The sequence below is a fragment of the Erythrolamprus reginae genome, chromosome 1 (genome assembly GCF_031021105.1).
Source record: "Erythrolamprus reginae isolate rEryReg1 chromosome 1, rEryReg1.hap1, whole genome shotgun sequence".
Taxonomy (NCBI): domain Eukaryota; kingdom Metazoa; phylum Chordata; class Lepidosauria; order Squamata; family Dipsadidae; genus Erythrolamprus; species Erythrolamprus reginae.
Genome location: NC_091950.1, coordinates 334,383,019 through 334,396,045, shown reverse-complemented (window position 1 = coordinate 334,396,045; position 13,027 = coordinate 334,383,019). Strand labels below are relative to the sequence as shown.

At 43.2% G+C, this 13,027-nt stretch overlaps 1 protein-coding gene across 1 annotated transcript in view; it reads left to right on the top strand.

The window, feature by feature from the left end:
• The first annotated feature begins 16 nt into the window (after nucleotides 1–16).
• The window catches only part of URB2 (URB2 ribosome biogenesis homolog), a 32,011-nt gene continuing 19,000 nt past the window's right edge, over nucleotides 17–13,027 (top strand). Inside the window, exons 1-4 of the mRNA XM_070733946.1 lie at nucleotides 17–482; nucleotides 3,820–3,956; nucleotides 7,455–7,631; nucleotides 8,847–12,225. Of these exons, the coding sequence (XP_070590047.1) occupies nucleotides 3,831–3,956; nucleotides 7,455–7,631; nucleotides 8,847–12,225 (3,682 nt within the window). The 5' untranslated portion in view covers nucleotides 17–482; nucleotides 3,820–3,830. The remainder of the gene's footprint in view (nucleotides 483–3,819; nucleotides 3,957–7,454; nucleotides 7,632–8,846; nucleotides 12,226–13,027) is intronic.

The window sequence follows — 13,027 nt, the reverse complement described above, 5'->3', positions numbered from 1 at the left end:
GTGGGCCGAGAGAGACAGGCCACTGCGCAGGCGCGGGTCTTCTGACCAATGGGAAGGCGCTCTTGCTTTTCGACGCTCGGCTAGGAAGGCCTGCCCGGTTCTTTTCAGCCGGAAAATTAGGTGACACGAGGAGGTTCCGGAAGGAGGGACGCGCACGTGCGGGGAGCATCTGGGAAGCTCGTGGGAAGAGGAGGCGGCCTGGCAGGGGCGGAGGAGGAAGCTTGCCGGAGCGTCCCGGAGGGAAGCGACTGCAAATGTCATCCGAGGAGTCTTGCGAGCCTCTGCGGCAACTACGGGTCCTCCGCCAATTCTCCCTCCTAACGCAACTTGTGCCCTGAGCCGTAGGTGGACTTGTGCTTAGTGGAAGCCCAATTCTCTTTATTTCACTCCTCGACCGAGCAAGGGACTCTTTGGAAGCTGCTGTTATTCGGCCACGGCGGCTGACAAACCGATCTTGATTTCTTAAGCAGCACTGATTGGATGTGAGTTTGCAAACTTTGAGATAAGCGGCTCGCGGGGAAGCCCTTTTTATTTCTTGGGTTAGAAGGCAAGCGTTGTTGGAAGTTGTAAAGACGGCTCTGGATTGATTTGCTTCTTAACTCGGTTGGGGGTCAGATGAAATCACAGTATGGCAGAGTTGGAAGTCTTGGAGGTCCTTCTAGTCCAGGGGTAGGCAAAGTCGGCTCTTCTATGATATGTGGACCTCAACTCCCAGAATTCCTGAGCTAGCATGATTGGCGCAGGAATTCTGGGAGTTGAAGTCCACAACTCCAATTTTGCCTATCCTGTATCTAGTCCAATCCCTTGATCCAGCAGGAAATCCTATTATAGTTTCAGACAAATGGTTGTTCAGTGTTTTCTTTAAAACCTCCAGTGTAGCAGTTTTTATTGAAACAGTCATATCCCTACACTTGCATGGTGTGTGCAGAAAATGAATGTAGCACTTACCTTTACCTTAAAGAATCAGTACCTTTTCCTGGGTGCTGCCAACCCTGGACAGTGCATTTGAAGTGCTGCGTAGCATTGATATAGTATATCTAATCTCTATGCCCAGTGTCAATGAGGACCATGACAGGACTTTAATGAGAACTATAAGGACAGGAAAAGGTAGGAGAAAGCGGTTTATTCATTCATTCATTTATTGGATTTGTATGCCACCCCTCTCCGAGGACTGGGGGCAGCTCACAACATATATAAGAAATGAAGCAGTGGAAGTGATGTGCCGGTGTCTGGAGGCTGTTGGGGCCTGGATGGGTGACAACAGACTCAAACTCAACCCGGATAAGATGGAGTGGCTGTGGGTTTTGCCTCCCAAGGACAATCCCATCTGTCCGTCCATCACCCTGGGGGGGGGATTATTGACCCCCTCGGAGAGGGTCTGCAACTTGGGCGTCCTCCTCGATCCACAGCTCACATTAGAGAACCATCTTTCAGCTGTGGCGAGGGGGGCGTTTGCCCAGGTTCGCCTGGTGCACCAGTTGCGGCCCTATCTGGACCAGGACTCATTGCTCACAGTCACTCATGCCCTCATCACCTCGAGGTTTGACTACTGTAATGCTCTCTATATGGGGCTACCTTTGAAAAGTGTTCGGAAACTTCAGATCGTGCAGAATGCAGCTGCGAGAGCAGTCATGGGCTTACCTAGGTATGCCCGTGTTTCACCAACACTCCGCAGTCTGCATTGGCTGCCGATCAATTTCCGGTCACAATTCAAAGTGTTGGTTATTACCTTTAAAGCCCTTCATGGCACTGGACCAGAATATCTCTGAGACCGCCTTCTGCCGCACGAATCCCAGCGACCGATTAGGTCCCACAGAGTGGGCCTTCTCCGGGTCCCATCAACTAAACAATGTCGGTTGGCGGGCCCCAGGGGAAGAGCCTTCTCTGTGGCAGCCCCGACTCTCTGGAATCAATTCTCCCTGCCTTTCGTAAACTCCTTAAAACCCACCTTTGTCGTCAGGCATGGGGGAACTGAATCACCTCCCCCGGGCATGTACAATTTATGGTATGTTTGTGTGTATGTTTGTTTAGAAATATGGGTTTTTAAAAATATTTTAAATTATATTTAGATTTGTCATGAATTGTTGTACCCTGCTGTGAGCCGCTCCGAGTCTGCGGAGAGGGGCGGCATACAAATCTAAATAATAAATAAATAAATAAATAAGAAAACATGATAGTGCATCTAATCCAATTAATATAATTAACCCTAAAATCCTAATATAATTTAAAACATTCATTATCATTCACTCCATGAACACACTAAAAAAACTTACATGTCTTACACTTAGGTGCACCTTATGCTTAGGTGCACTTGGCTAGCTACTTTGTTTTCTAAAACAATGCCAATGTGCCCTTTTTGCTCTCTGATACTATTCTCTAAACCTATTTTTCAATGTACCAGAAGACAAGATAAGAAATAAAAGGTGGAAACTAATAAAGGAGAGAAGCAATCTAGAACTAACCAGAAATTTCCTAATAAAACAATTAACCAGTGGAATAGCTTGCCTTTAGAAGTTGTGGGTGCTTCATCGCTGGAGGCTTTTAAGAAAAGACTGGATAGCCACCTGTCTGAAATGGTAGGGTCTCCTGCTTGAACAAGGGTTTGGACTAGAAGATCTCCAAGGTCCCTTCCAACTCTATTATTTTGTTTCTGTATCAGATGTCTGTTGGAGATATACCTTACAACAGGGGTGAGCAACTATGGTGCCTTTACAATCTCTGAATTTCAGCTCCCAGAATGGCTGCCCCAGGTTTCTGGGAATTGAAGTCCACAGGTCATAAAGAGGCCATAGTTGCCCACCCTTGCCTTACATACGACCTGATTCTAATCAGGAAAGAAGAGATCCTTCAAAACATTGTTTATTCTGCCACAATGTTTATGAAAGGAAATCTAGGCATCTCTTATTATGAGATTATATTTTTCCTTCAGCAAATGCTCTATTTTTATTTCTTAAGTAACACCCCCCCCCCCCAAAAAAAAAGGAATTGAAGGTCCCCCAGTGATGTTAGTGAAGTTGATCAGCATTTGTTCTTCATTTTTATCCCATGTTACAGTGATGGACAGCAGTGTAAAGTCAAACTTGTGAATGACTACAAATAGTATTTGACTTACAACCAGTGAAGGGATACCAAAGTTTTTACTACCACACTGTGTGCGTGGCTTATGCATTTTCTTTCAACATCTTTCAGTACAAATTGGGTGCTCTGGGGTGGAGCTCCATTTTCGCTACCCCGCTGCGTTTCCCCCCCCCCCCCAATCCAGGCAGTAGCCCACCCTTGCTTACAACTATTCATTTAGTGATTGTTCAAAGTTATACCAGCGTCAAAAAAGCGATTTATGACCGATCCTCACACTTGTGACTTGTTACAGCACCCCTGTGATCACATGATCAAAGTTTAAGCACTTGGCAAACAGCACGTATTTACAAAGGTTAAAGCATCCCATGGTCATGTGACCACCATTTGCAACCTTCCCAGCTGGCTTCTGACAACAAAGTCAATGGGGAAACCTAGATTTGCTTAATGATCACATGATTCACTTAACAACTGTGGCGAAAAGATTGTAAAATTGGGCACGACTCACTTAACAACCACCATGCTTAGGAATGGAAATTCTGGTCACAATTGTGGATATAAGTTGAGGACTATTCTATACCATCCACAAATTCTTAGCAGGTATGAGAACTGAATGATAGAATTTCCCTTTTTCAACCTGTATCAACTCTATTGCAAACCGGAACATATATGCAGAATTTGAAGGCGCTGTCATGAGGATTTGATTAGAAACATAATTAATATTCAGCTTTAAATAATTTTCAGGTGCTCCTTCCATGGCTGCAATTTACTCTGGTATTCATCTGAAGCTGAAAAGCTCAAAGACATCTTGGGAGGACAAATTCAAGTTGGCTCGGTTTGCATGGATTTCTCATCAGTGCTTCCTTCCAAACAAAGAACAAGTAATGTATTTCATTAGATCTTTCCCCTTAAATGCTGTTTTTATGTTAGGAAGTCTTGAACCTGCTTGGCACTCTTTCTTCAACCAAAAGGGAACTTAGTTATTCAAAACTTTTTATCATTTATTTTTTCCCACATTTAAGTGAAAGTGGATGAGAATTAATTTGATACTCGAAGAAGCAATTGAATAGCATAAATGTCAAATAGTTTTCGGTTTTCATGAGACACACAATTCTTACTATATTTCCGTAATGTTAATATAATTTATTAGATTCATAGGCTACCCAACTTCTTCCGGACTTTTAGAAATTTAGAAATTATGTTCAAAGGAAATATAAATATACTGGATATTTCTATAAACATCTAGTGCCATTCTTTCACCATTTTTTAAAAGCTTACCTACCTTTAAGGTTCTCTTGCCTTTTTAAAAAATATTTATTTCCCTAGAGAAGAAGAGAATATTTGGGGGACAAAAATTTTAACCACATTTTAGGCATATTTTTTTTAAAAAGGGGAGATTTCCTTTCTTTTCTGCAGCTGCTTTATGAAAAGATTTTGAGGACATTCAGAAGGATGGAGAAAGAAAAGATTTGTTACTCAAGCAGAAATATACTCCTAATGTTGGATTTCATCCAAAGAATACCAACGCACCATGCAGATATAGTTAAAAAATTATTCATTGCCCTTCAAAATCAAACTAAAAAAATTATTAAATATATTTTCTAGCCACAGTTAAAGATTCCGAATAACACCACTGATATTCCTGGGAATATTTATTTATTTATTTATTGGATTTGTATGCCGCCCCTCTCCGGAGACTCGGGGCGGCTAACAGCGACAATAAAACAGTGTACAATAGTAATTTGGTATTAGAAATGATTACAAATCTATTAATATAAAAACCAAACATACATACATACATACATACATACCATGCATAGAATTGTGAAGGCCTAGGGGGAAAGAGGATCTCAATTCCCCCGTGCCTGGCGGCAGAGGTGGGTTTTAAGTTGTTTACGAAAGGCAAGGAGGGTGGGGGTAGTTCTAATCTCTGGGGGGAGTTGGTTCCAGAGGGCCGGGGCCGCCACAGAGAAGGCTCTTCCCCTGGGTCCCGCCAGGTGACATTGCTTAGTTGACGGGACCCGGAGAAGATGCACTCTGTGGGACCTAACTGGTCGCTGAGATTCGTGCAGCAAAAGGCGGTCCCTGAGGTAATCTGGTCCGGTGCCATGAAGGGCTTTATAGGTCATAACCAACACTTTGAATTGTGACCGGAAACTGATCGGCAACCAATGCAGACTGCGGAGTGTTGGTGTAACATGAGCATATTTGGGAAAGCCCATGATTGCTCAATCGCAGCTGCATTCTGCACGATCTGAAGTTTCCGAACATTTTTCAAAGGTAGCCCCATGTAGAGAGCGTTACAGTAGTCAAGCCTCGAGGTGATGAGGGCATGAGTGACCGTGAGCAGTGACTCCCGGTCCAAATAGGGTCGCAACTGGTGCACAAGGCGAACCTGGGCGAACGTCCCCCTTGCCACAGCTGAAAGATGTTTCTCTAATGTGAGCTGTGGATCGAGGAGGACACCCAAGTTGCGAACCTTCTCTGAGGGGGCCAGTGATTCTCCCCCCAGGGTAATGGACAGACAGATGGAGTTGTCCTTGGGAGGGAAGATCCACAGCCACTCCGTCTTGTCTGGGTTGAGTTTGAGCTTGTTGACACTCATCCAGGCCCTAACATTCTCCAGGCACCGGCACATCACTACCACTGCTTCGTTGACTGGACATGGGGTGGAGATGTATAACTGGGTATCATCGGCGTATTGATGATACCTCACCCCATGCCCTTGGATGATATGGGACATATCCTGGGTACACAAGGCCAACAAATCTGAAACCAGGGACATGTGATTTAGTATGTTATACAAAAACTGAATTTTTTTAGGTCTGTACTTAATAACTTATCTACAGTTAAGGGTCTGTTAGTAGCAGGAAAACATTTGTTATTTGGGAGAATAATTCATTATTTTCCAGGTTGGTTGCTAATCTAGAAAAATCTAAGAAATGTCCCAACCAACTATCATAGAGAGCTAATTGTTCGGCAGGCAGACTACCGTGGTACCTCATCTTACGAACATAATTCGTTCCGTGACGAAGTTCGTAAGTAGAAAAGTTCGTAAGATGAAACAATGTTTCCCATAGGAATCAATGTAAAAGCGAATAATGTGTGCAAATTTTTCAGGAAAATCCCAAACTTTAGAAGGGAGGCGAACGGAGGGCAGGGAGGAGCAGTGAAAGGGGGCGGGTGGAAGAAGCAAGGCTAGCAGGGTGCTAGCGAAAGGTTGTGTGGGAAGGAAGAAAGGCAAGGGGGGCACCCTTCCTTTTCTTTCTTCAAACACACCCTTTCATTGCCTCTGTAAGCACTCCGTTCTCCTTGCTTTCTTAATGCAAACTCTTTCGCTCTCTCCAAGCCGCCCCTCCCTTTTCTTTCTTCAAACACACCCTTTCATTGCCTCTGCAAGCACTCCGTTCTCCTTGCTTTCTTAATGTAAACTCTTTCACTCTCTCCAAGCTGCCCCTCCCTTTTCTTTCTTCAAACACACCCTTTCATTACCTCTGCAAGCACTCCATTCTCCTTGCTTTCTTAATGCAAACTCTTTCGCTCTCTCCAAGCTGCCCCTCCCTTTTCTTTCTACAAAACACACCCTTTCATTACCTCTGCAAGCACTCTGTTCTCCTTGCATCCTTCACACAAACCCTGGCAACAGAAGTCTGGAGGCGGGGCATCCCAGCAGCAGCGGCTTGGGTTCATAAGGTGAAAATAGTTCGTAAGAAGAGGCGTTCGTAAGACAAGGTACCACTGTATTTATAAAATCTACTTTTTGCAAAATGGTTTAGAAGAGTGGATATCACTTACACGGTTAAATGCTAGTAGATCTTATTTATGTTTCTGTTTGTCATGTGAAATTAAATATATTCTGCCATCCCACTGAAATTCCTAATGTTTCCATCCTTATGAAAATGTAGCCTTAGCATATATTTGGAATGGACACATTATCCATTTATGGATATATAGTACACAGAGAATTCAAATTTTACGTTTAAATAATCTTTTATGGGAGTTTGGGAAATTGGGAGATGCCTCTTTGATTGTGAGGAAAAGAAAAAAAGAACATGTGTTCCCATATATAGTTCTATAGGTAAAGGCAGCTTTGGTTGCAAGCTATATAACAGACGTGCAAGTTGGTGAGGTGGTTATTAATAAGGAAGTAGAATGAATCTCTATGTATTTTGATATTATCTTTTTAATCACAATACTGGAAGCCTGCCGCTTATACACAAGTATTGAGTTGCCCTTCTACGTCCCGCATTAGTGAAACAGATCTGCTTATTTTTCGGAATCACATTATTTGCCTCAAACTGTTTTGTGTTCCAACTGTCCCTATCCTACCTAAAATAATCATGGTTAATATGTCTGCATGGGTGTTTTGTGGGACACAGGTCTTACTTGACTGGGTAAGTCATACCTTGATTTCCTGCTACAATAAGAAACTTGAATTGCCAGATGAGATAATTGAGAAGCTTTGGATTTACCTGGACGACATCATTCACAGCAAAAAGCTACAGAATCTCTTCAAAGATGGAAAAACAGTCACTCTGCGTTATACAATTGCACAGGTATGTACAAATTTATTTATAAATAAATTGACTTTTACATAGATCCCCTTCCTCTAGAAATAGTGCCTGGATCGTTTTGAAACCTTGTGACTATCTGTTGTACTTTTTCTCTTTACATCACAACGCCTGTATATTTTTTTCTCCAACTTTCCCATAATAATCTGATAGCCCCTCAAAGCTGTATTTCTTTATGAACAACTTTCCCTAGTTTATCTGCCTCCAATTGTGTTTTGGTTGCAACTCAAAATAATTCCAGCAAGGGAATTCTTTGCTTGCTCTTACAACACATCTGTAAGATAACAGCTTGGGCAATAATATTATGATCCAGCAGTCATTTATAAACATCTATAAGCGGGCATGTATGTTTAGAACATTGAAACATACAGTATTGGTACTTGCAGGAATATTGTTTGATACCTGTATGTTGATAGAAAAGTGCAGATTGGCAAACTAGCCAATAGCTGGATGTTTTAACTTAGTATCACTATTGTACATTGTAGCTATATGTATCTTTTTTAAAAAACATAGTTTTTATTAATGTATATACATTTAAAAAGACATCACGTAATTCATTGCTTAATTGCATTATAACCATCAGTTCGTCTACATTTAAAGACACAAAAAGGCATAAAAAGAAAAGCAAAAAATGAAAGGATTTACATTCCTTGCAGTCATCTGGTTGGTAGCACTCTTCTTGAGAGTTGTTGAGGCCACTTGGAAGTTTTTCTGTGCCTTCAGGTTCACCTATATATTTTTTTTACCTCTGAGTTGTATTAAATATGCCTCTCTGAATTCCGTTGTGGTTCTTTCTTCTTAGGTGCCAACTATGTGGAGGCTTGACACTGAGAAATACTTCTTTTGTGTGAAAGTCCACTAAGACACACATTGCTTTAAAATCAGATTGTGCTAGCATGATATTTATTTACATTTTTTACTAAGTCCTTGCCAGATTTGATTTTCACCTTTATGGAACCTTCCTCATCTAGAATCCATTTGTAAAGGATGTTTTATCTGTCTGAATTTCCATAATTACTGTCATTACAAAGAGCCAGAACAGATGGTTTAGATAGTACAATAAAACATAAAAGGAGGGTGGGAAACTGTTTATATCACGTGATTTAACAGGTAATAATAAATATAGAAGAAAACGCTGAGTTTAATTTTGATACAGATCCTTGAACATAACTTCTGTTTTGTCCCTTGTCTTGTTTTTAGGTCATAAATGAAAATCTTTCTCTTGCTTACACTCAAAAGACACTGAAGAATGTCAAGGCCGTGCTAAGCTGTTGTAGCGGCATCCTTTCCAAGCCTCCTCTTTCGATAGTTTATACCGCAAAATTTGATCTGCTGGTACATCTTCTGAGCAAATTGTCCTGGCTAACCTGTTGGCAGTTATCATCAGAAGAGGCCATATCCTTCCAGTTGTTTGAAGTCCTTCAACTGAGCCTCAGGCACTACCTTCTGATTCAGCGGCAGCAACCCAATGCAAATCGCGTATTTGGACAAGTGACCCAGAAATTGTTGCAGCCATGCTTATTGCTTCGATACTTGCTAACGGTGAAAGTGTGGACCGATGCAGAAGACGACCGCATTCACCCACATCTCAGCAAGGAAGTCCGGAATCACGTAGAGAGCTTGCTCAAGGGTGGCATTTTCCAACAGGAGCTCTTGTCGTCCTACAGAGAAGAGCTGTTGCTACGGAAGGAATCTGTTGGCGCAAAGAAACTAGGCTTGAAAAATCTGACTCTCCCGGCTAGTACAATCCAGGCCTCTTTAAGAGACGCTGCCTTTTGTGAACAAGCTCTTCGTGGGAAAGTGACCGCGCATTCAGTGCCTTTGCTCCTCAAACTTTTTTTAGAGACTTACAATAAGCCCGAAGACCGTTTGGTCTGCTTTCACATGCTTACCAAACTTTACAATTGTTTACAGATTTCCTGCCTGCCAGGAAACCTTTGGGACAACCAGCTTCCAGCATCAGAGTGGAGCCCGGAGCTGCTAGCGGTAGAGCAGCTTCTCAATTTGGTGCTGAGCAATAATATTTATAACGTGGCCGCTGATCGTATCCGGCACAAGGCAGTCCAGTTTAATTTCTACCGTCAGTTATCCCAGTTGCTGATGAATCATTCGCAAGCCACCATACCTGCCTGGTTTAGATGCCTCCGGGCCTTGATTTCCTTAAATCATATGATTGTGGATCCTGATTTGGACGACTTAGTGGCCTTGGCTTGGATTGACGCGGAGGTCTCTGAGCCGCGGACAAAGAAGGCTCAGGCCGCCCTTGTTAGCACCGTCTTTTCCACTTACGCCAAATTGCGCCAGTTCTCAAATCTCTTCCAAGAAGTCTTATCGGTCATTTTACGTCCCGCTGCAGAGGAATCAAGACTGCCACTCTTGCCGGCCGGTATCAAGGCCAAGCTATGTGAGTGTCTTTTGGATCTGCCATCCAATCAGGTGCTGGATATCGTAGCTCTCATAGTGGAGAAATGTCAGACTTTCGTCATTCCTCATGTCAAGGGGGATGCTGATGCGGCCTCAAAGCTTCTGTCCATCAGCACGTTGCTGTATTCGGTTCTCTTCCACATGAAGAGTTTAGATGACTCCACTCCGTTGTTGGTCGTGCACCGCGCTCAAGCCCTGCTGGAGACGTTGCAGAAGAACGTCATCCAAGTTCTGTTTGACCTGCTGAAAAGTTACGAGGCAGGAGGAGCAGAATTTGAGCTTTGGGCAGAGAAGGTCAGTAACTCGGCTCTTCTTCTGGCGTGTGCGTGCGTAGAAAGTGATACCCTTTTTGACTTAAATTGCAAGCACTACAGCTCTCCCTTAGCCCCATTGCTTGGCGATTCCTCTGAAGAAAGCTGGGACTTCTCAACCATGTTTCCTGGTTTAGATGCAGAGTGTTGGCAGAAGATAGATAAGCTGGTGAAATGTTCCTCCCCAATGAGCAGCTACTGTACTGAGTGGCTGGTCCTTCAAAAAATGAAGAAGGTGCTAATGCACACCACCAGTTGGACAGAGGCATTGCATCAGGCTTTGCAAAGTGCTGGGGCTTTTATCCTTCAGTCTGGAAGAGCTTCCACCAACAAAGAAGAACCGGAACCCTGGGATGGCAGTGCAAGTAGTATAACCACTCTTACTTATCCAGTGGCACATTGGCACCTGGTGGTCTCAAATCTTCCTGTCCTGTTTCCTTATCTTTCTGAGGATGATACAGAGTGTATTGCAGAGGTGCTCCTGAAAACCCTCTTGGTTAAGCGGACCCAGTCAACTTTGGCTGATGGGGATGATTTTTCATTCACGATGGAGAAGCTGTCTAAGGATTTATTGCACAGCTCTCTTCTCCCAGAACTGCAGATGCTCCAGTGTTTTTTCCTAACCCAAATAATTCAGCGCTGTGCCAGTGTTCTCTTGTCTGCATTTCCAAATATTGCCGATCAACCTCTTCCGTTGCTGTGTGCAGGAGATGCTTTGTGGTGTGAAGCTGTCCCTTCTGGTCACGCGGCCAGAGTAAAGTCCAGCAGTGACTTTTCGGTTTCCTGGGCAATTATGGAGAAGGTTGCTGTTAATATACTGCAATTAGTGAAAGATAGATCTTACGCTACCTTGGAGGAAGAACATATCAGAGAGCTCTTGAATATATTAGAGGTCATTTCAGCATTGAACGTAGACAGCTTCTTTCCTATGGACTTCACACGGTGCTTTCTTCTGTTGGTTTCTTTGGCTGTGAATACCAGAGCAAGCATTTCTTGCAACAAAGCCTTGTCTTTAAAGTTTTTGGCAACCTGCTGCCACCTTCTTGCATGCTTACAAGTCGGGAGACACGCAAACTCATCCTTCAAGGTTTTGTACGCCAGCGATGTTCTCGAAGCTCTCGTCACCTCTGTGTTTGCAGCCTGTAAGACCTTGGGCAGTGTCCCGAAGACTGATGCTTGGGATGAATTTCTTCATGAGCTCCAACTCTTTTTGGAATTCTACCTTCAGGTAGTCCTAGATAGGAGGCAGAGTGTGAAACTGAACCTGGAAAAGTTCCTGTCTTTCGTAACAAGTTGCCAACCATGTGATGCAAGTTCTGGGCAGCCTGAGCATTGGAGCCCTGCAGCTGACCAGGTGCTTCTGGTGGCATTGATTTCATTGTGTCATGTTCTGGCTACGTACCTGAAAGAACAACCCAATGCGAAACGACAGATTTCAGGAATGCTCCCTGTTTTTCTCGAACAGGCCATGTTGCAAACGGGAGCGACTATCAAGTTCTGCCTTAGGAACAAGACAAAAGGCCAGCCATTACCCTTGGCTTTCATACCACACATTACTACTCTTCTAAAAGCAGATTCGTTTTGTTTCCAATCTATGCCTCCTGCAGCTGAGAATGAACTACAAGATCCAGTGAACCCCAGCAAGAATAGGCGGCTTTTTCACAGGGAATTATATCAAAGCTTTTGTGTTCAAATATTGAGAGAACTTGACGTGGCCGAGGGCAACCTCCAGTTCCTTCACTCTGCTTTGCAGTTTTTGACTGCTCTCTGTTCCATGCCAGAACTCTACCCGCCACATGTAACGTCTATTGCCGTATTTAATTCGGTCAGAAAATTACTGGCAGGTAAGGAAGCGCAATTCTTATTTCCTCACTTCTCAATGTTGAAGGAAGATGGTAGTTTACAAACAGCTCCAGGTAGCCAGAGTTGAGCCAGGATCAAAAATCCAGCACAAAGGAATAATAGAGATCATAAAAGAAGTGACAGGTCACAATTATTACTGGATGGCAGATTAATGGCATCTCTAAAAATGCTTTTTGTATTATGACTGTGACGTGATTCTTAAAGTCCAGTAAGTTTTTAGTAAAGAAGGGGAACATAAGAAGAGCCATGCTGAATTGGGCCAAAGCCCATCAAGTCCAGCATTCTATGTCACACAGTGGCCCGCCAATTGTCCATGGGGATCTTGAGCAGAAAGAGAAGGCAAAACCCTCCCTTTCCCTTGACCACCAACAAATGGTACCCAAGGGAATCCTGCCTGCTTCAACCAACATAGAGGCGGTACTTGGAAACCAGTGACTCTTAAATCTTGATCACATCTTTTTTTACATTTATGTATTTCCTGGCCTGCTGGAAAAACATTCAGTGATATGAATTTATCATAGTGCACTGAAATGTGGTGAGGGTGGGTTTGTTTGTTTTTTGTGGGCTTGGGACAATCTGTCTGATTTTCTTATGGTTCCTAGAATTTTTAGGGGATATTTATTGTTTGGTGCCTTAAAAGCATCCTAACCCCCTTTTCTTTAGGATAAAAAAAATGGTTCCAAAATGTTGGTCTCTACCTGTTTAGGGGTGGAGCCTAGGAGCCATATGTGACGTGTTGGGGGTTTAAATCTTATTTTGAAACAAGACCTGAAGCCACCAAAA